Source organism: Hippocampus guttulatus, chromosome 4, assembly GCF_054856545.1.
Source record: "Hippocampus guttulatus isolate MCC_2025c chromosome 4, RoL_Hgut_1.0, whole genome shotgun sequence".
Taxonomy (NCBI): domain Eukaryota; kingdom Metazoa; phylum Chordata; class Actinopteri; order Syngnathiformes; family Syngnathidae; genus Hippocampus; species Hippocampus guttulatus.
In genome coordinates, this window is record NC_141264.1 from 19,367,450 (window position 1) to 19,390,217 (window position 22,768).

Below are 22,768 nucleotides of genomic sequence, written 5' to 3' on the forward strand. Positions count from 1 at the left end.
CAAGTCTTAAGTAATTCTTTTGAGAACAAACACCCCGAGGCTCATTTGCTTCATTGCTTTAATCACAACAGAATATACTATATATATAAAGCCGGTAAAGGAGACTCAATAAAGTAGCAGCCACGCTTACAAAAGAAAGTCCGTTGTTCAGCTTTTATTCCCCGAAGGTAATTCATTGTGCGATTAGAAAGGATGAGTAAAAAAATATGTATATAGGAACAACGGAAATATCATAACTGCTTATTTGCATTTGGAACTTGATTTGTAAACAGCGCGACAGCACAGGGCAGAGCTGAAAATGAAGTTTGGTTTTCGCCGTGTCCATATTTAGTCCGCACAAAGGAAATCATGCAGCCGCTGGTAATGAGCACGACTGCAACCCAACTCCTTGCGGCTGGCGGTTATGTGGACACGGCGTGTCCGGGAAGCTCAAGGACGCCTCGTATTCCCAGATTAAACAACATCCATTCTCTGTCAAATGCCGATCGCTCCCGAAACTGCCAAGCCGGAGCAAAATGGGACCTCCGCAAGACCCTTGCTTTGGGTGACAGGATAAAATACAGAACAGTTGTGCCTGAAGGAGAACCAGGATAAGGCAACTATCTTTAATCTCTGTCCCTTCCAGGCACTTTCAACACCTGTTATTCTTGACGGCAATGCAAGGGAGGCCATCTTGCAGATTCATTTTCAGCCGGGTAATTATTGCACTAATTATTCACTCCGGTGTCGGGTGATTACGCATCCTCTTGCAGGTGAATACTCGTCTGTTTGCACACCAGCTGAGGCCAAAGCGGCTCTCTGGAACAGTTGTTCCACTCCTTTTCCCCTTGCAGATATTTGACCCCCTTGTCATGTTTGCAATCTGTACAGTAGGGGGAAGGGAGAGGAAAAACAGCCTCAAACTTTTAATTGCTCAACAGAAACATGAGCCGAGCGGAAGGCGCACGTTCGGCCATCTGCTCAGTCTGCGCTTTTTGACGCGATCGCGGCTGAGAAACTTGGTACCTTGATAGACTGCGCGGTCTCATCCACTTTCTGTGATGGATCTATCGGGGACGTTGGCACAGCAGAGTTGTCGTTATCCTGTCTTTCGCAACATTGAAATATTATTTCACTTTAATTAATCAGTGCCTGTAGTACTCCTGCTCACCCCCCTCCCCCCTGCACTCATCAATAATTAATGAATCAAGATATATTCTTTTCATTTAAGAGGACACATTAATAATGAGACCTCGGGGGCGCAAAAGCCTTTAAGACAAATATCAGTGCTCTTTGACTAGATTTAATTCACTTAGCAGAAATGCAACATCAAATACTAGGCCTCCGCGAACTGATCTTTCTTGTTAAATATGAATATCATGAATATTCTGTCCACGGTCATGCGAAAACAATGATTGTGATGCTCGAAAAGCACAGGAAAATATTTAATATAGTGTCGTTTTAATATTTTGCGTTTGAAAGAAATTTCAAATGGGCTATCATGCACACTGGGTGTTTTTGCAAAATGTCACATCAGTGGAACATATTTGATCTGCGGGGCAAAATGACAAAGCGGGGCACCGGATCAGTCCGGGGAATCAGTGAAAACAGACGTTTCATTTATGTCTGGATCAAACTGTCATCAGTAGGGAATTTACCAGCACTTGGCCCTTAAAGCCAAAAGGTTAACTAGATTCTTCATGTTTGTTGTTGTCGACAAATCCCAGGAAAAGACCAAAGTCACATGTCAGTGCTTTCCCAGTGATTCTGTTCTCTGTCCCGAGCTCAGAGTGCTTTGTCTTTATCGAACATTTTTTCAAAATAAAAAGAATTTTCTAGAAAAGTGTGCTGATGCCTTTCAGAGTCATGCATTAGTATTGTTTTTTTTTGAGATTGTAACAAAAACTTCAACCAGATGGGTGAACAAGCTAGCGAAAGGAAAAACAGCTAATAAAAAATAAGTACACGAAAGTAATACAATATGTTTATTGTGAAAATTGTTTTTTCTTGTCTTCCAAAAATGTTGAAAAATGACTTCCGCGATTATGCTATCTAGCTGATGATATATTTTTGTGGTTGCACACGTCAAAAGGATTGGAATCATCACCGTGCAGTTCAAAAGCTGACATCTTTATGATGAGCTACAACAGCCCCTCCACCCCCCCCCCCCGACTAAATCATGCCCCAAATTCAACCACAAGCCCACCGTAAATCTGATTTTGCGTTCCAAAGTTGTTCCAATCAAGTAAGAAATGACATTCTTTCAAAGATGAAAATAGGATTTTGACCTGATTCATCTGCAACGCTCTCAGAATGGCACGCAGATTCCTTTTGAAAGTTGTTGAAACAAATTCAATTCTTTGCCACACCCGCTAAAGGTCAGCTCTTCCCTTTCGCAGCCGAAATAAGAATTCTGCGTCGCACCGTGTCAGCTGATTGCTTTACTCTCCAGGCATTGTCAATTTTGTGGAAGTACTCGCGGATTAAGTCAGCGGGACGTCAAGGGCCCTTGTAGAAGCTGCTATCTTGTCTCAGCCAAGGGTCCGAAAGCCCAAGTCTATTACCAGAGACACCCCAAGGACAGATGTTTTAGGCTTGGGGGGGGGGGGGGGGGGGCGATGGAGAATAATAGCACATTAGATTCCTAATGTCTCTCAGACGCGGCACTCGTGGGAGACACAACTCCTGGGTAATCCAAATTCATCCCTCGCTTTCTCTCTGTCCCTCTCTTCCCCTCATTTCCTCCCATCTCTCTTCTGGTTCTTTGCATTAAACAGTGTTGGGTCGTTTCTTGCCTCTTGAGGTGCCGAATCCTAGCCTGGGGCTATACGAGCAACTCAGTCCATTCATCAAAAAGCTTGACCCTCTGCAGTCAGAGATTCTCCCGACTAATGAACCCAGTACATGGCAATTACGTACTGCATGCGTGTGCATTGTGAAAATGTGTAATATAAGGAGAAAAAAATAAAACACTCGTGGTCTATTATGTCAGTTTCTCAAGTAGTCCATTAAAACCCAAAATGATAAATAACTTAAACTTTCATGGCATGACAAATATAAGGGTGTTTTTATTTCAATTGGACAATCAAAGTGCTTTTAAGACCTTTCCTACGTCTTCTGCTGTAGTGGTGAACAGAATCGCATAAACCCCATTTGGGGGGGAAAAAACACCAATCTTCCAAGTAAATAAATGCTAGGAATAGCGAATCCCTACTGCCTCATCACCAGCATGGCGCCTTCAACCACCTCCTCCAAACCCCCAAACCAAGGGTACACCTTGATGAGCAAGGAGGGAGGCTAATTTAGTCCCCAGGCTTAATTAATCCAATGTCTTTTTTTTGATAAATCACTTGCAAATTGTGCAACTATAGCGCAATCCTCTGCCCGCGGAGCTGTCGAGCAGTGTGTTCACACGATTGGATTCACAATAATATGATCTATGTGGCCCCACGAATCTAAACATGACATTCTGATTAATATTGCGTTTGCGCAATATGAATGAAGCAATAATATGCACTCGTTTTTAATCCATCTGAGGTAACGGAAATTTTGCCTGAAAACGACGTCACCGTTGCTCGGAACTGAGGTAACAAACAACCAATCATGGCTCAGGTGAGTCGTGATTAGTGGTTACCTAAACTCTGAGCAACGGTGACGTCGTTTTCAGGCAAAATTTCCGTCATTTTCAGTTGAGAGAAAATGGCAAAATTGCCGTTCCCTGTTTTGCTGCTTAATTCATATTCCACAAATGCTTCGTGTACGTGCTGTACGCCACCAGTTGTACGTCATCGTCTTTTCAATATCCTCACGGCGCAATACAGCACAGGCTTAGAATTTGACACTTCACGACTATTCAATGTTGATGTGGAAATATCAACGCTGTATCCGTTGTCAATGCTGGCAAAGCAACGGCACTTTGCAAAGCAATGCGTGCATAGATTTCCTCGCTCAAAACCTTGAGTTGTAAATGCAATCCAGTCGTGATGACTCCCCCCAGAAATTCGGGACTGTCTTTTTGCGCCATATTGTCTCTTTTCTTTTCAGCGTGCATTGTCCTAACAGTGGTAGCACTTACAACTAACGACGTCATAAATTTTTTTTTCCGGCTAATGTGGCACATGTAAAGGGAGCGTTGCTTGGTGGGGTGAGGGTCTGGTGATTTGAGAGGAGGGATGATGAGATTCGGTGGCCTAGCCCAAGCAATGAACTTGATTAAACTAATCTCATCTCTATCAAAGCATCCCTCTGATCCCCCTTGTGCCATTATTCATGGCAATGGGATAATTACACGGAGAAGAGCGGGGCCAGACAGCTAGAAGTCTCTCACAGGCCCTCAGACCCTGGGCTATACGCCTCCTCAACTGTGCGGCCGGTTCATTCTAAACACAGATTAATTATGGTCAATGGGATGGTTCGCATCTGTCACTCTTAGTGAGGAAAAATGGAAATGATTCCTCTGAAGACGGTAACGGATGTGGATTAAGTCATCTGTTAGTCGGCGGTTCAATAGGGTTGAATGGGGGGGGGCGCATTTTAATCTTGACATTTGTCAGAATAATGTGGGAAAACCGCAGGGGGTGTTCTAATAGCTTGATTGTACAATCAGTGCCCAAGAAAACCCACAACCTTCCATGTCATGACACATGCCCCTGATGTACTCCGTCAATTTAACAGGAACCTCTATATGGGCACCGACGAATATTTTCATGATATTCAGTCTCAGCAAAATTGGCTTCATAATTCCATATTATTAAACCTGTGTGCCATGAACACATTGATCCTAATTTTTTTCATTTCAGCATGTTAAAAAAGATTTTTTGCCGAAAATTAGCAGAATGCTACTACCATCATGAAACGGTATGTGCTTGTATGTGTGCACGCATTCTATTTATGACTCCCACGTATTCAAATTAAACCATGAACATCATGATATATGTTTATGCAAATGAAGCATGCTTCAATGTATTAAGCAGAGGGCCCGGTAGGGTACTTGCAAATATTTTCCTTTTTAAGTAAATGTTTTCTAATTAATAACACATAAATAATTGAGTAATGCAATATTTATGTAATCAACTCAGAGGTGTTTATGGTACATCTGCAATCTTTCCAGGCACTTACATTTTGCTTTGGAGTGCTTTTCCACATATGGAGTGTGTAATAAAACGCGTGGGGGTTTCTTAAAAAAATAAATATAACCCTGAACAGCTTCACAGTGCAGAGTGTATTTAAAAAGCATTTTGTATTTATTTGGTTGCTGTGTTAGACCTTTTAATTTTTATTAAGAGAAGCAGTTAAGGATGATTTCAGGACCGTCCTGGCAGACCATTATGGTGTGCAGGCACACACACGCGGTGCCAAGCACACATCCCGAGGGAGGGTGAGCAGACAAGACTAACAGACAACCAGTCAATGTAATTATCTCCTGGAGTGGTGTGTGTGTGTGTGTGTGTGTGTGTGTGTGTGTGTGTGTGTGTGTGTGTGTGTGTGTGTGTGTGTGTGTGTGTGTGTGTGTGCACGCCTGTGAGTGCGTGTTTGTGTGGCGCTGCGGTCAAAGCTGTGTGGCCCTCTGTGCTTGTCCGCCGGCCACAATGATGAGCCTTCTTGCGCCGTGGCGTTTTTCCTCCCATTCAGTCTTTTAATGCTGTCCCGCAGGGCTTATATCCAGTCACTGACAACTGACCGCACCACTTCAAACTAACAAGATTATTTGGCTGCACAGTGCACAAGCTTTCCGAGCTCTCTCCCTGACCTGATGCGGCAAATATTGTGAGGCTGTTAATGCAACTAGAAAATACTTTTTTATATATATATATATATATATATATATATATATATATATACACACACACACACACACACTCAAGAAATACCAAGGGCTCAGAGAGGAGCTGGAGAGAGCCTGGAAGGTAAAGGTGACAGTCGTGCATGTGGTGGTCGGAGCACTTGGGGCAGTGACCCCCAAACTAGATGAGTGGTTGCAACAGATCCCGGGAACAACATCGGACATCTCAGTCCAGAAATGTGCAGTGCTGGGAACAGCAAGGATACTGCGCAGAACCCTCAAGCTTCCTGGCCTCTGGTAGAGGACCCGAGCTGAATGAGGGACGGACACCACCCGAGGGGGGGTGAGACGAGGAATTTTGTCTATATATATATATATATATATATATATATATACATACACACACACATACATATATATATATGTATATGTGTACATGTATGTATATGTGTACATATATATATATATATATATATATATATACACATACACACACATATACATATATATATGTATATAAAGAAGACTGTTTTTGAAAGTATTCCCTCCTGCAGTTGTGTATCGGGATGATAAATTACTATGTGGTTTTCGTGTTGCGATACCGTCATTATTATTGGCAAAATATTGTGTTCATGTATCACAAGTTACTCTGCGTCTCCCCTCATAAGCATATTTTAAAATGTATCAATGTCGTGTTCTTTTTTTTTTTGTTGGGTTCTAATTTGATGATGCCACCGCCCGAGCATTTCTGCTTGTCAACACACAGAGAAGTTTATTTTTCACATTTTCAGACTGTCTCCTCAATAAGTATAACTTACCGGTAATCAAATGTTTAAAAAAAAACGCTTTCAGTGTCCATTAGCCAACTTTGTCAAGCTTAATATCCTAACTCATTTCCAGCCACAAATGGATTCACTTCACTGTTACAGTTGCCCTAAACAATTAAGTGTCCCCATTGGATAAATCGTGCACGATGCTTTTTAAAGTCCCACTTTTCTCCAATGAATAGGGAGTGCCCTGTTGCATTATATTATGGCAGGAATATCCATGTCAAACTCAAAAGCATTTTACAGCTTGATACACCTTTTTTTCTGGCTAAGTACGCACATTAGGTATTTTTCCTTGAATCATATCTTCGGTAAATCATCATGTCTCGCTTGCTTGGCTATTAACAGCAGTGTCCTTTCATTCCCGTTATCTCCAAACTCCTGATTTACACAGTTTAGAACCTTGGCCATATCCCTCACCTTCCAAGGAGATAGCGCAATTAAATTTGTACTTTTTACAAGTCGTACTCGATAAATCTGAATAAATTAACAAGGCATTACGAAGACTGCTACATTAAATTTGCATAGTGTGTTTAATGAATATGCAAGTGCAAGTGAAAAGGTCTGCTACTGTGAACTCTTGAAATTAGCATAACTACTTCCAGCATGTTTCTTAAATAATGCTCTCATTTGCACATCACTGAGTTGGCTAATTCTAACTTCAGTCAGCGCAGCCTCATAATTAAGACTCCCGCTTTAATTTTTAATGAAGTTTACGTTACATCAATCCTGACAGTAATGAGAGGGACATGGAAACAAAAAGGGTGCTAATAATTAAATTCGCCAGCCAGTTTGCTGCACAGTAATTCCTGAGGAGAAATTACATGGCTAATTATTAATTTGCTATTCATCCCATTGCGCAGATAGACTCGCATAACGGCTTGTCTCGGTACCCGTTCTGCTGAGATGCAAAACGCCTTTTCACTGCCCCCAACGACTGGGAGGTCTCGTGGATTTTAGTACTCAATTAATCATGTTGACACTCACGATTAAATGCTTTTTATTGGTGCCCATTTATAAGCGCATATTACCTGAGTTGGTTTAGCGCCTGTTGAAATCTGTCACTGGGATGAGAACATAAACAGGGTAATGATTGAATAACGGCGGCGATCTGGGAGCAGTTCATGACTGAAGCAATATTTGAGCCCGACAAACGTTTTTTTTTTTTTTTTGGACCAACAAGTAAAAAGTCCCTTTTGAGGTTTGATTTCTACAGACCAAAAAACATTATTCCATTTTTTTTCTTCACAATGAATTACTCGATCATCATAACCTGCTCAGGACTTTGGGAAAGAAGAGAGTGTTGGGAAATACTCAACGTTCAGAATCCGAGTGGCCTCTTAAGCCTTGAGGAATATTTGAGTCTGAGGCACAGACCCGTGGTTTCATCCCCGAGACAGAGAAGTTTGGTTACAGAAGTTCAACAATGACCAGCACACGGAAGACATTTTTGACAACAGTTCCAAGTAATCTGGACTGAGATCTTCAAAACGTATCCTGTGGAGGAAGACATTTGCACATCAAGATAATTATCTGTGATGACATCCGAGAATATATGTATATATATATACAGTATATATATTCTAAATATATATACACTTTTTTTTATGTAAAAAAATGACATTTGTTAAAAGAATTTCACATGGATTGACAACAAGTGCAGTATGTAGCCCAGACCTTGCGTACATCTAATTTTTGCCATGAAACACAACCATAACCTTAAACTGTAATCAATGTGACACCTCCGCATGTATTAGTAAAGCATCTGACGGTCATTGTGTGGTCTTCAGTTTAGCTGCGCATCTCTGTTTCTTTCGACTGGAAAGTAGTTTGGATTGAACCATTCTCCATTTTTGCCAGATTCATCAGCAGCCAGTTCCAGATATTTGATGGGATTCTTAATGATCAGTTCATGAACTAATCAATAATGATGTCTGTTTCTAGGACATGGCATACATATAAGCATGTCTTCCACTCTTGAAATGATCTCGGATGATATCAGTGTCATTTTCAAAGGCGCCCACTTTGAGACCTGTTTTGCATAAAAAACGCGGTCGCCGTGGAAAAGAAGGGTGGGTAGGAAACAAAAATGTCGCTTTTTCCACTTTCACTTGGAATGGGCATCATGTAAATGAAGGCCCAAGGCGTTCAGTTCGATAAAAAATCGGCAATTTTTTTTGTCACATGCATGCGCCATCCGTTCTTGCGTTGTCACATTGCCACGTATTGACAGTCAGGTGTGATGGAAAGTAAAGTGGCGAAAAGCATGGCCGAGTGAGCGCCAGAGCAAAGTCATTACATTTCCAACGCCTCCAATTCTTTTTGTCTTTCGTGTGACACTTCGTCAAAAGTAACTCGCCCTCCTTGTTGTCATGACAACACCCTGCTCTGCTGAAAGTTAATTATTTGGGATTGTAATGGCGGCGGTTTAAGCAGGGGAACCAAACATTTCCGGAGATGATCAGAATGTTAATATCTAAGCACAGCCGGCGGTCTCTGTGACCAACAGTGATGCTTCTTGATACGGGGGCACTTGACATTTCATCTGATTCTTCCTCTTCGTCCCCATCAGTCCATTATCACCCAAACCTAAACTCCAGATCAAATTTGTTTGACGGAAATGTAATTACATTCTTTTGTATGCGTGCCGCGGCCCATGTGTATCGTTCCCCGACTATAATTCAAACGCTCTGCTTACCGCTTGAAGTACTTGTTCCCCAACACGTCAGAGTCAACAGCATTAGTTTCAAGTGTCGCCTCTTAAGGGCCTAAACTAATCAACATCACAGTTCATTTGCTGTGTTGCCACTCGCCTTCAATGACAAATCCCCGACACCGAATAGCTGCTTCAAGTGTCCTTTATCAACAAGATTTCAGAAACATAAATACATATTCCTCTCTCAGCATTCGCCACGCTATCGGTCGCTCTCGGCTACCTGCAGCACGGGGGTTGCATCTCCACTCTGACATTTCAATCTTGCGGAATAATGATGTAACTCCTGTGTCCAGCTTTTCCCGCTCTGTACAAATATTCAAGCCTGGATTTAATTAATATAACAAAATCCTTGGTTCCTGCATCCCTTTTGATTAGTTGTGGATTAACAGGACCTTTATGTTTTCCACACTGCCGCTCAGGTTATCTCCCCCTATTACTAAACAAATGAATTAGTGCCTGGAAATGTGTCATGCCTATTACCTCTCAGCAGAGGCATAGTGGGCTGGTCAAGCATGCAGGAGCAGGTCACAGCATATTCATGCAACATTGCTTATTGTGTTTCTCCGCAAAGCTTTTTAGGGACATGATCTCAGGCTGGTTGTGCTTGGCATATTTCACAGGCCAATTAAGATAAATAACAGCACCGCTTGGTCGGGCACTGTGAGCTCTCATTGATGAGGTGTCATAACACAAGCACGGATGTGAAATTCAAACGTGAAATGTGTTTTGTAGAAAGAGTATCGCGCTGGAATTAGTAGAATTGGGAAAACGCACCACAGAGTATTTGTTGGGTAACGAGAAAAGGCTTAATGAATTGTGCGAGTGTACGTGTGACAGTTGGGCACTGCCTGATGGAATCGGTTATGGTAGTCGATGAACATGCATTTCATGGGGCTTGATGAGTTTGGCAAATGACAAATATTTCATAAAATTTCAGCTTTTGTGTTTATGGACATTGTGGGTTGTCTACTTACACATAATTAAATGCGATGGAATGGCACTTGTACTTCATTTTCTGACCTGCCTGCCTTGGCCACCTGGGGGCATGATAAAACAGACCGTACCATTCATTGAGACGTCTCAACTCATCTCAGGTCACCACCACAGCACTAATATTAGTCTTTATATATATGACTGTGAGTACTATTACGTTGTCTGTCTGCATGCGTTGCTACGCCGTTCATGTTCAAGCCGTGCTTGAAGCGTTAAAGCACTGTAACGTACATGCTCTTTAGCGGTAGCATTTAAGCTAGCAGACTGAAAGGCTAAGTTGTGTTCTTTTGAAAACACAAAGTGTAATTCTGTTTGTTTTAAATTATGTTTGACTCTTTTTGGGGGAATTGTTCACTAGTTGCCAAAGTGCCGCTTATTATGAAGTGAGGTGCACATCTCTCATTTGGCAACAACTGGACATATGACTAGCAAACAGAAGGGACCTCGGGCAACTGGAAAGATTCGGAGCAATGCGAAATTAGCAACATTTTTACTTGAGAAGTAAGATAATCACCTCTTTTTGATTTTCAATTGCTTGTACGTTTCAACAAATAAACCTTGAAACCGATTACATGTACTGTTATAGTAACACTCCTTTTGAATACCGATAAGTCATGCAGCGTAGCAGTGTTGGCTAATGTTGGCCTTTTTACAGTGCAAATTACGCCCGGTGCACATTTCGTGCATGTTAGGGAGGGGCGTGACTTTGGCCAGAGACTACATTCAAATCTTGCTCGCAGTTTAGAACAGCATGCTCATTTAACTTTAACTTTTAATGCTACTGTGTTGTTGATTGCATCGGGTAGATTAGCGCTCTTAGACAACCAGATGTCCGGACATCCATTACAAACTTTTCAAAACAATGTTGAGACTTAAAATTTAAAAAATATATATATATATATATATATATATATATATATATATATATATATATATGTATATATGACGTACAGAATTAACCTTCCCCGTGGGTGTCCCAATGATCAGACTTGTGTTTTTGTTTACGAGCATCACAAACACCTTTCATATTGTTACTATTATTATGTATTGTGTTGTTCTGGTCTTTGGCTTGGTTAGCCATCCTTGGAGACGGTGTATTTCCCTCATGTATTACATGAAAGACAGAAAGGAAAATGCCCCTCATTGGTCCCAGTTGGTTAAGTGTGTTCCAATCCCTGCCAAGGTCTGGATGAACATGAGTTGCACAAAAAAGCCCGTGCCTTCCAACCACACAAACGCACAATAAAACAAGGATTTGCCTGATGTCTCAAATCCCCAAAGGAGTGACTTGTTTGTGGCGTTGCTGCAGCGGCCTAATGAACGCCAGTGTCAAAGAAATGATCACAAAGCTTTTGAATCCTAAACAGTCAAGTGGTAACCTGCTTTCTGCCAGCATTAATAAGAGTGATGATGAGATGATAGAAAAGTGAGGGCAACGGAGAGGAGAGGGGTTGGAGGTTAAACCCACAACTTTGACCCGCAGAGGTCAAACCGTAAGTGACCCGCTATATCAGTCCATTTAGTGCTCTTCACGCCTTATGTCACGTTTGACGTTTCACCGCATCGTCGCTGCACAGCGGTTACGATTTTAGCCAAGCCCTCCATCCCGTCGTCTTTATCCTTCCATTAATATTATTTCATCCTGTGATCCCCTTCCTCGTTGCACAGCTCAAAGCCCTCCATCTAATTTTTATCTTCTGCCAAATGTAACGCTTTGTGACTGAGCTTAATTCATACCTTTTCTTACCCCCCTCACTCATGTGCATAATAGCCCCCTTTTTGATCTCCATGCTTCACAGTGAAAGTTCACTCTCCTGTTGAGATTATTGTTAATATATCATGATCGAAACATGGCTCCGTATTGCATTATTCGCTCATTTCCAGCTATGTAGCCGAGGAATCTCCATAATTATCGCTGAGCGTGAAAGCAGTTCGTTACGAAACACACCATCGTAATGAGGGCCTACTGCGTTTCCCTCGCCATACTGAAATGGACTGTGTCATATTGTTATTCTGTTTTTTCCTCCCGCTCATCTCCCCCCCCCCCCTTCCACATTTACATCTCCTCGCTTTCACCATCCCCTCTGCTTCTCTTCTCTTATCTGTCAGCAGATAACTATCATGTGTAGTTTAAAAGGATGATTTGTTGTTAGGCAGGCGCGTGTCAGAATAAGACGGGGAAAAAAGCTAAATGATGAAATGAGCGGCGTGAGCGGCGCTGCCTTGTCTGTAATGAATCGTGCGGCGGGTTGAGGGGTCCGTGGGGGGTCTCTGTTTTGGTTCCAGTCGGCAGCACAAACACGGACCTCAGGTAGTGCGCTCATCAGTCCTGCTGTTTCTCACCATATGGAGTCAATGATCTGGGAGAGACTGACACACACACACACACACACACATTTAGGTAGGTAGGTGTGACTAGTATCCATTGACAATAATGTTTAATTTTTTATTGATGGTGTCACTGACGATATGTTCATTGTTATGGTTGTTGTTTGCATTGGTATGAAATCTCCATGATGTGTGTCTAATTTTCATGTATTCAGTAACTCCAATTTACAGCCACAATAATAACAATTTAAAAAAGAATAGCCTGCCACTAAATATAACAACAACAAAAAATTGTGGCTAGATACACTGAAAATAGTTTCTTCTTAAATTTGTTAATATTTATTTTGTCTTATTTTGGTTGCACGAAATATTATCAGCTGGAGCCAGCTGCATTTTTAAAGTGGACTATACAACGATCTAAAATTTACTTGGATCCAGATGATTTTATTTTGTACAACCACTTGATGAGATAAAATTGAGTAAATTCAACACCCATTTCTTTCACTGTACATAATATTTTAGAATGACTCCGTGAGCCTATACCTGAACAACACTGTTGTTGAATTTTGTGGTTGCAAGGAATAAAAGCATCTGGCTCCAGATACATAAAGTCAAAAATGTATCTGGAGCCAGATGATTTTATTTTGTGCAAGCACTTGACAAAATAAAATCGTGCAAATTCAATAGATTTTTTTGTGTATATCTCCCGTGGTTGTCCCCATCTGATGGCCATATAGTGAAACTGCTCCCACCCTCCTCTGTATAGACATGCATTTTCTTGTATCATCAGTTCTGTCGTTCATAATTGTGAAAATATTACAACACGTGTCATAATAATGCAAACATTTTTTTAAGAAACACGATCAATTGGATAATCTCCTTTTCTTCTCATTCTTTCCAAACACTAAATTGGACCCCAAAAAAAAAACGTACAAGTACAAATTGAATTAGACGTTCCCGCCTCCGCACAATTGAGATATCTGTTACAGATGATGTACCGTATAATGAATGCCTAATTAATATAATTAGACCATTAAGCATAATCCGAGCATATGCTCTGAAAGCCCCGAGGTCTTTTTCCAGGTACTCCCTTCTGATGTCAGCGCGCACAGAACAACTAATGGAGTGGCACGTGGAACACTTCTGATATCGCCTGTTTGATCATATATTAGAAAAGAGGAGAACCATGCAAAAAAAAAAAAAAAAAAAAACGTCGCGCGTCGTCCCTCTCCCGGCGCGTCGATTTCCACAGTGCGGATGGCCTTGAAGCAGCGCGAGCGTCGCGTCAACACGGGGTAATTTTGGCATTGAGGAGCTCCTTACGAGGACCCTCCGTCTGCTAATTAATTGTCATTCCGCTGAATATTCATACCTTACCATCAGAGCGTCCTTAATTGCACCGTAAAACATCTCCTGGGGGGGGGGGGGCTGAAATCACCGCGGACTTAATTAGAAGCGTGGACCTATTGGTTGACTTGGAAATTGTTTTCGCGTGCTCGCTCTCACGCTAATGCACAAGCCGTGACAAATCTTTTAAAAATCCTCACCACTGCGGGCTGGGGGGGGGGGGCAAATTGTATGTTTTGAATATATATTTTCTGATTGGAAATTGAGGTTTTGCAGCAGGCAAGGAATATTTATATTTAACATGTTTTTTTTGTGTGTTTTTTTTTTTTACACAGAAGGTATACGTTTTAGGAGCAAAGTGCATGCACAAACAAATCTCCAAAACGAATAAAATAAATGATGCAAACACCGTACATTTAAGACATGAACATATTTCACTATTATAGGCAAACATTTTTGCAAAAAGGAAAATAAGTACATGGTTCAGTGAGTAAAAAGCTCAATGTCCCAAATAACGCGTCACCTCCAAATTTGGATTGTGGTTAAATTGCATTGTGAAGCAGCGTGGCTCTGGGTGGCAGCATATCTCAACTGGCTTCAGTGTGTGACAATATTGTTTGGCTATCATTCGCTGCTTTAGGATGAATGGCATCGATCCTCTTTTAACAACATTTGTTTCCTATTGTCTTCGAGGGGGGCGCAGCAGAGGAGGGCAGACGTGTGAAAGTGGCTGTTTGATTCTCTTTTTCATCCCCGTGACCTCGGCTTTTGTGTCTGCTCACCCTGGGAATGTCACGCCTCACTACTCTACTTTAAGATGTTGCAGAGAGTGCCCTTTGTTTTCCTTCCTTTTTTTTTTTTTTAAACCGCGCACAAAATTGTTCTTGGATGTAGCCCCCCCCCCCCACCCCCCGCCTCTAAAGGATACTTCAGACCGAGGCACGGTTCACAAGTGCAATGCAATTTGGCTTATCCCAACCTTTGTTCGGCTTTCTCTACAAATGACCAAACATAGTGCAGACTTGATCGACTGCTGCTTGAACTCGGGAGTTTGGGTGCATTCACACTCAAGAGTCACGGTGGTATTTTTTTCACCGTGTGCACTGGACTGATATCCCATCAATTTGGAGCCACACACTTTGTGCGTGACATGAGAAAAAAATGTTCACGGCGCTTTTTTTTCCCCAACTGCACATAAACAAATACGATTGACAAAGATGAGTGATTTCAATGAGGCTAATATGCGTCAAGAAGAATGGCGCGTTCAAGCACACGTGACATTTACAGCATTTGCAGGATAAAATGAGCGTAAATTCCAGATGATGTGATTGACTTTTACGCGCGTGAATTAAACACAAAAGGGCCCCTTTTTTTTTTTATCGTTTTGGTAAATGCACCACTGAATGGGTGTCAAAAGTTGTTTATCCATGGCGATGTGTTGTCATTATTCGCACTTCCTTTTGCACAAAACCTTTTGGGCCGAACATTAATAGGAACTGACAGGTGTTAAAAGCCACTCTGCAGGGGAAGGGAACCCCCCACACCCCCTCCCCCCAAAAAGCACGCTGTTTAAAGATATTTTAAGTATCCACCATCTTGCAACATTAGTTTTCATAAACATTTTATTTCATTATATTTTCTTTTCCAAATGATCTCTGAGATGATGTCCTTCCACGGATATCTTGTGCTTTCTTTCGTTCTTTCTATTTTTTTTCCCCAAAATGTTCCCCGCAATGCGATTCTTTTTTGTAATCCGTCAGACTGGTGATGGGGTGCATTGTGGATTTATTGGGGTGGCGGTGGTGGTGTAGGTGGGGGGGGGGGGGTGAGGTTTTGGAATTAGCATAAATTATGAGCAAATCTGCGTGTGCGTGTGTGTGGTCCTCGCCATTGCAAACCCTCCAAGCGGAAAGGTGGCCCTGGGTTCTCCCCCTTCCCTCCTAAAAAAAAAAAAAAAAGCTTGAATAGCAGTCGTTCAAAATAGGCTTCCCATTTTTTTTTCACATTCATATAATTGACTTATGGATATTTTATACAGTTTTCCTGCACACCATCTTCAAGGGTTTATTTGCATTCCTGAAGTACTTCTCAGTATGTTTTCCATAAACACAAAGGGGCTGCCTGATTGCCTCGTCAAGTTGGAGTTTGAACAGCATTTGTTTGCATTGGGTTGTCATGTTTTCATACCGTCCGCTTCCCCCGAAATGTTTACAGTGCCTTTTTGTAAACAATGAAACAATACATTAATCCCTTTAATAAACTAAATAGGGATGAGAAAAAATAATCATTTATTATAATGTTAATGTGATTAATTTAAACATTTTTTTACACGTGTCTCGTTTAAAATGACCGTGTTGTCACCATGCAAAATACACGGACTGAAATAAACTGAAAGTAACTGATACACACGGGCCGTTTTTCACATCCGTCGGAAAAAAACAATGCGGGCGCATTTGCCCTTTAAATGAATCCAAAGTAAAACTTCTGCCGCCGTGTCATGTCAAATATCTGTGCAAGTGTCAAGCATAAGAGCATACCTCCACACCCTGAGTGCCATCGCCGTTCAATTCGGGCCGCCGAGCCTTTTCACCCCTTTTTCTGCCTTCAAATGGAAATGATTTCCATTGGCCCAAGGTGTCCATGTAAATAGGTGTAAATGAAACCAGATTATGCCTTCCTCCTCCTCCCTCCCTCCCTCCCTCCCTCCTCTTCCTCCTCCGCCTCCTCCCTCTCCACCTCCTCCTCCCATGGCAATTGTCATGTGATAGCAAAAGAGGTGGCACATTAATGGAAGCGCCTCGGCGGGGGTCTTTTCTGCTCATGTCACTACATAAAACTATCAGATGTTTCGAGGAGGGCCATGGAGGCATCTTCCACTTAGTCCGGGACGCCCCGATGAAGTCTTGTGAGCTCCTCTAGCGGGACCGAGCTGAGAAAACACGTCCGAGCAAGCAAGCCGCCCCATTTTCTGTCGTCGCACAAGCTGGGAAAACAAGTCCTGCGTGAAGAAACTCGCACCGAGGAATTAAGGGTGACTACTTGTTTCTTTGCGTGTGTTTTTTTTTTCGGGGGGCGGAGGGGGGCTGTTGTGTTGAAAACTTGTCTCGAGGATGCCTCGTCCGGGGAGAAACACGTACAGCGACCAGAAGCCTCCGTATTCGTACATCTCTCTGACGGCCATGGCCATCCAGAGCTGCCCGGAGAAGATGCTCCCCTTGAGTGAAATCTACAAGTTCATCATGGATCGCTTCCCTTACTACCGAGAAAACACGCAGCGGTGGCAGAACTCGCTGAGGCACAACTTGTCCTTCAACGATTGCTTCATCAAAATCCCCCGGCGCCCCGACCAGCCGGGCAAAGGCAGCTTCTGGGCGCTGCACCCCAGCTGCGGGGACATGTTCGAGAACGGCAGCTTTCTGAGGCGACGCAAGCGCTTCAAGGTGCTCGGCGCTTCCGACCACCTGGCTCCCAGCAAGCAGTCGGACGCCGCCCACTACCTCCAACAGCAGGCCAAGCTGCGGCTCAGCGCCCTGCAGGCGGCCACCGGCACGCACCTGCCCCAGATGTCCACCTACAACCTCGGGGTGTCCCACCAGACCTCCACCTTCAAGCACCCGTTCGCCATCGAGAACATCATCGCCAGAGAGTACAAGGTCCCCGGGAGCTTGGCCTTCTCCACCATGCAGTCCATGTCGGCCGGCTACCCGCTGCACAACCAGCTCACCTCGGCCTGGCCGCACGTGTACAACAGCGGCGTGATGGACACGGCGGCGCCCATCCCCATGGCGCCCAGCGACTACAGCGCCTACGGCGTGCCCATCAAGTCGCTGTGTCACGGGGCGCAGACTCTACCGGCCATCCCGGTGCCCATCAAGCCCACGCCGACCTCCATGGCCGGCTTCTCGGCGCTCCCCCACCACCTGCCCGCCTTCCTGTCCAACTCGCCACAGTCCCTGAGCCCGACTTCGCCACAGACTGCCACCAGCCAAAGCAGCCCCGCCACCCCCAGCGAGACGCTCACCAGCCCGGCGACGCTCCGGTCGGTGGCCGTGCACTGACCAAACGGATCGGACTGAACGAAACTGCTGGTATAGCGAACCCAAAGTTTATATATCTGTCGTACGTCGGACTCTATTCAAGGCGAGTTGCTTATTGATTCACTTGTGTATATGTTGAATGTGTCGCTTTAAATCGTGTCCTGAAAAAAAAAAAAGTCCAGCACAGAATTTCGCAGTATTGCTCTTCAAGAAAATCTAAATTATTTGAAAAGTTCACATTGACTTAAACGTGTTGAGGAGGGGCGGGGGGTGTAAGGCCCTAAATGGGTCAATAGGTTTCAGTTTTATACTCGCAAAACTTTTGCACACTTTTCTGTGCGGCCACTGTAACGTCAATGACACTGACGCTTTCCTCGAATAATGGAGTAATGGGCGAGGGTATACCAAATACACTAGATTTATTTCCCTGTTTAAAAAAAAAAACAATAACACAAAAAGAAAAAAATCATTCCAATATCGAAAAATCTAAATGTGACGTGCTTAAAAATGCAAGATGTGAATATTGCAAATAACTGAAACGGAAATGTTGTAAAATGCACTTTTTAGTTATACGTTTTAGATATCTATTTTCCAGAAAAAAATGTGTTCTGTGAAACATTTAATTTAAAAAGGCTGTGGTGACCACGTGGATCAGTTGCTGTAAATTTGTACGTTTTCTTTTAAAGGTGAAGCATGCATTTTAAGCTAAAATAAAAGTGTTAATGTTCATGTTATTGTTTTTCCCCCCGTTTCTTTTTCTTTTTGCAAGCATGCGTGCTTTTGAAAAGTGCAAACATTCTGCAGTGAATTGGGAAAAAAAAGGTCATCCAAATATTTTCTCATTAAAAGTGAAGCAAACAATCAAAATGTTTCTTGTTATTATTACAAATACTATTTGTCATTTTAGTCGGGTTGAATAGATCGAACAATTCGCCCGCATTATTATTCTCAATAATAATTCCTACGATTACTGTGCTTAAGTGGCATCCCCAACCTGAACGATTGGAGAGTGGGCGATTTTTTTCCTCGAAGCAGCAGACAGACATGATTTGTGCTGCCCATTAGAATGCACGGTGCAGCCATGGCATGGCCACAGCGCAGACAAGTGCGCTCATTCATCAAGCTGCGCGGAGCTAAATAAAGGGGGGAAAAAGTCCAACAATAAAGATTTCGACAAGCAATCTGCACCCCGGATTTGCACCACGTTTAACAACCTGCTCATGGAATAAGTGACACTTTGCAGGTAATGATGCACACACATTTTTTTCTCTCCGTTTGCACGCTGGGCGCAGTTAAAAAAAAAAACTTTCGTTACATTTATACGCGACGTGCATTTGTTGAATTCGATTTTTTTTTGTTCTGCGTTATTTCAAACAAATGGGTCAAATCGTCAGTCCATCATCGAGCATTAAACAAATACATTCCGTCACTTTGTGCAATGGACTAGATCAAATAAAGGCGATCATTCTGCTTCATTCACTCGGATTGAAAGTGCAAAGAATAGGCAACTTCAACTGGGCCACCAATGTAGATTTAGCCTTTTTCAGCAAGACAAAAAGCCAGATTTTTTTCACAAACACATTGCTGACTGGGGAACTAGGAAACGAGCTGCGAGACCCTTTTGGAATTTAAATCCAACCCTCCCCCATGGACTGTTTGTACAACAGTGTCAGTTTTTTCCCCCGACTCACTTTTGTGTTGTGTGGGCAACATTAAGTCCTGATTGATTGCTAATGTTGGAACCGGGACAACACATAACAAGCTTTTAGTTTTTTACTGAATAAGCCAAATACCTAAAACACCCCAAAACAATTAGGAATCAATTGAAATGCAATGCCCCCTCATTATCTATAGACAGAAAACAAACAAAATGTTTGTTTTTAGCATCACCATTTTTTTAATAGTCAAAGCAGGGTTTGTGTATATTAATTAGAATTTAAAAAAATGAATCTCGACTTTTACTACCATATATTTAGCAAAAATAATGTGGTATTTTACAGGCTGGTAAAATGCAACCGTGCCAATTTGTGAAAGCTCACGCGGCCGCGCGCGTGCGTGCGTGTGTGTGTGTGTGTGCGCGCACGTGTGTTTATATATATATATATAATTGACGCTATTTTTTCAAAGTTTTGGCATTTGAGACAAAATCATCTCTGAATGAAAATACAGCATAAGGGAAAAATATATTTCAGGGATGCAAATTGGGAAGAAACAGGTGTGAAGGAGGAAAAAAAAGGCTTTAAGTATCAGTGGAATTACTGAGATCCAAATTAATAAATAGGCACATCGGTAGCAACAATGCTTTGACCTATATTTCCTTTTTCTCGTGTTATGAATTCTGTGAAAAAGCAAAAGTCAACTCCTGATGTAACTTTTAATTTGATAATTCCCCCGCCGGTGTTGTTGGCATTGTCCTTGTTGCTCCACAATGTTCGAAGACAACGACGAAGGTCATCTCCAGCGTGGGATGAAATATAGACAGCACGCAAAAAAAAAAAAAAAACGCCAGCGTTGTAGTTTAATTAAAATAATTCATTAAAGTGGAGGCCCAAGGTAATTAGCATGTATAATTTATGATTAGCTTAATGCATGCGGGTGGTGGCCTCTGCAATAAACTCAACTTAACCTCAAGTACGAGGGGAACTGATACAGACGGGGCTGTTGTTATTTACTGTGTGTTTATTGTTTGGCTATTTGTCAAGAGGATGCGAGTGTTTCGTAAAACCTGCCCGTTGTCTGGCTCTCTCAAACAATTTATTTGTTTATGGGTTTATCTTGTGGATTTATGCTCACACCAAAAGGAAAACTGTCAGATATGTAATGAAGGGGACGTACTGGGTTTCACGCCGCCCCCCCCCCCCCCCCCCACTCCTCCAATATGTTTACTTGCTGGTCACCGGAGTTGAAAAACAGTTCACGCTCGATGCTTGACGGAATGAGGACATCCGCAAACAGCGGCAGGTATAGCTCGCCCCGTTTCCCCCCCGCAGGAGGCTGTCAGTGCTGACCCTTTAAGGAAAAAGGCAAAACGAATCACAAATGGACACCAAACTATTATCCTCTGCAAATGTGTCAAGTTTGGTCAGGAATTTGACATTTTCAAACATGACTGCTGGCTGTTTTAATTTCTCGCAAAGCTTTTTTTTTTTTAAACGACAAAAGTTAACCAAATATTTTCTCTTGGATGAGTATTGTAAACAGATAGTCGTTCATGCCCTGTTTTGATAGATAGAATGGAACACCCACTTTGCATCTATGCTTGCATTGACGACTACGCTGCGGAATGTGCGCTGGCGAACCCCTATGCTGTGTTGTGTCAGCTTTTTATTGAATCTGACAACATCAAAATGACCCAAGAAGGATCTGTTATCATCACCGTCAGTGTTCCCAGACTAAATACATTACATGGCAGTGAGGGGAGGGCAAAGGGCAGGTGAAGCGGGTAGCTGGGAGGAGAGGCAGGGCAGGGCGCAAGCTTTCGTGGGCTGGCTCAGCCAAACACCCGTGTGTGCATGAAATTAGAGTGTCAACATCTGATTCATGCTGCTGGCTGGTGACTGTGAAACAAATTATGTCAGCGGGGTGGCAAAACTCCACGGCGGCAGCAGACAGTGGACATCATCAGAGATTCTGACATGGTGCATATTCTCATGATTTCTACATGAGTACATGTTCTTATAAGAGTTGGAATCTTGACAAAAAGTTAAGAGCTATTTTATGTTCGCACTCGACTAATTTATAGAAACCGGAGTGTCAAAGTGTTTGGTATCCTGCATGTTCCGCAATTATATGGTGCACTCTTCCTCAAAATGGTGGCCATTCTACACTCCATTTCTTTTCGTGTGTGCAGAACACAAGTCACGGTTTGATTTGGTTCAAATTCGGTGTGCTTCTAATAGTATTGAAGATCATCAAAAATGATATGTGACTGTACAATTTTTGTGGTGTGGACAAATTTTCAGTATTTTTTTAAACGGCATTTAACATTTGAGCTGAGGCAGTTATCGGAAATCCTTATGGGATGAAACCCAATGGGATACAATTTTGTACAATTTATAATCAAGCATTTCGAATGTTTACATCAATCCTTTTCACACACTTGTATGATTCTAAGAATTTATTGTGTAAACTACTTCACCCTAAAAACACTTTCTTCTATTCTTTCAGAGTTTTAGGCACCTGAAAATGTTAATTTTGGAAAATGCCAGCCAGATAAAATGAGCGAAAACAAAATCATCTTCAATATGTGTAAATTATAATAATGCATTTTTTTTGGCTTGTCTACTTCAGGTAACATCACATTTTTTACTTACCGCCTATCTTGTCAATTTAAACTTTATATAATTTATTTCATATTTTAATAGTGATTTGCGTGGACCGATCCATATGGGCACGATACTGGCCTTATCTTTAGGTATTGGGTACTCATGGATGCTGCCGATACCATACCAGTTACCAATACTTAAGGCAAAGAAAATTTGACATTGAGTATGTCGTCCTCGTCGGTAGTTAGCGTTAAACTTTGGCATTGTGTTCAATGAAATGTTATATTTATGAAGTGTTCAAGTTATCCAAAATTCAATATCGGTGAATACTCTGAGTGAACACTTGTGTCTGTCTCAAAAATGTTTTTTTATGAATCTCTAGAACACGTTCAATGTCCAAATAAGCAAGTAGTGATTTTCAACACAATTTGAGGACAAAAAAAAATCTTACCTTCCACTGTGCAGATAAACAGATGTGCAGATTGCATGCATGA

The 22,768-nt window shown here is 42.3% G+C and overlaps 1 protein-coding gene and 1 long non-coding RNA gene across 2 annotated transcripts in view; both read left to right on the forward strand.

Moving 5' to 3' along the window:
* Positions 1-22,768, forward strand: part of LOC147206455 (uncharacterized) — a 74,061-nt gene that overhangs the window by 9,956 nt on the left and 41,337 nt on the right. The gene's annotated exons all lie outside the window — the stretch shown is intronic.
* On the forward strand, positions 16,147-18,870 carry foxb1a (forkhead box B1a). Its single transcript, XM_086110301.1, has one exon. The coding sequence runs from the start codon at positions 17,083-17,085 to the stop codon at positions 18,028-18,030; it is 948 nt and encodes a 315-aa protein (XP_085966427.1). The 5' UTR covers positions 16,147-17,082; the 3' UTR covers positions 18,031-18,870.